At 21.8% G+C, this 1,145-nt stretch overlaps 1 protein-coding gene across 1 annotated transcript in view, besides 2 other annotated features; it reads left to right on the top strand.

Annotated features, from left to right (window-relative positions):
* The window catches only part of EDI_032260 (uncharacterized protein), a gene marked incomplete at both ends in the record, with an annotated part of 315 nt that extends 229 nt beyond the window's left edge, over positions 1-86 (top strand). The window contains one exon of the mRNA XM_001733291.1: positions 1-86. This exon is cut by the window's left edge and continues 229 nt beyond it. Within this exon, the coding sequence (XP_001733343.1) occupies positions 1-86 (86 nt within the window).
* A 469-nt stretch (positions 87-555) lies between these two features.
* Positions 556-715: a sequence feature (AT_rich).
* Positions 716-961: 246 nt separating this feature from the next.
* Positions 962-1,026: a sequence feature (AT_rich).
* Between the last annotated feature and the right edge of the window lie 119 nt (positions 1,027-1,145).

A 1,145-nucleotide genomic window follows, 5' to 3' on the forward strand; every position in this document is an offset into this window, starting at 1 on the left:
TGGGAATAAAGACTATTATAATGAAATATCTAACACTAATATCAATGATCAAAATAACATTAAATTATCAAAAGAAAAGTTCTTAGAAGATTCAATTTTTGATGAATATCAATTTAATTGTATTAATGACCATATTAGTTCTCAAGTATTAGAACATTATTCATATATTGGATCTGAGCCATTCCAACAATTAAATAAATACGCTGAAGCTTTACAACAAGAATTGGATATTATTAGCCATAGTGGTTCACCGGAAGATATTCTATCATATAACAACATAGACTCTCATTTTGGTGACCACCAGTACACACAGACTGATCATAATGTATCATTAATTAATGTAGATCCAAGGTTGGTGAATTTTGAGAATTCAAATTATAATGAAGCTATGCCACAAAAGAATCTAGATTTTGTTGATATTAGTTGTTTCATAGCAATGGACTGTGATTATTTGCAACCAGATTATCTGTCAGAGATTTCCTTTGAAAAATGCGGGTTTATTCAAAATATATGCCATTATGAATAAATTCAATTTTTTAAACAATTTTTTGGTTGTTTTTATGAAAAAATTCAAATAATATTAAATTTGTTTTAATTTTTTTTTGAAAGTTAATTAATGGAAAACAAAAGATATTAAATAATATGAACTAACTTATTTATAAAATTCTTCGAATAATAAGAAAAATAAAATCATAATATAAAAATAATAAATAAACAGAATAACTATTGAACTGATTCATTAACAATGAATATTCTTAATCTTTATTAGTGTAAAATAACAAATAGAATATAAAAGTATAAACCTAACAAATAAGAATATAGAAACAATAATGGAATAACAAATTATATTAATGAACATAAACTAGAAATGATGGTCTTTGATAGAATAAATAAAAGTGATAAAAGAAAATAATATTTACATTCGTCTTTAAATAAATACCATTATTTTTACTGAATAAAGTTTTATTGTTATATCTAATTAAAATAAAATCAATTGATTAATTTTAAATAAATTTTGATAATAATGAAAATAGTAACCAAATCAATTGTAAATGGCTTATAAAAATAATCATTAATAATACTACAATATGGGTGTCTCATAAACACTATTATTGACTATAATAAACAAATCATTAGTGTAAAAC

Source organism: Entamoeba dispar, genomic scaffold (genome assembly GCF_000209125.1).
Source record: "Entamoeba dispar SAW760 scf_1105229459955 genomic scaffold, whole genome shotgun sequence".
Taxonomy (NCBI): Eukaryota; Evosea; order Mastigamoebida; family Endamoebidae; genus Entamoeba; species Entamoeba dispar.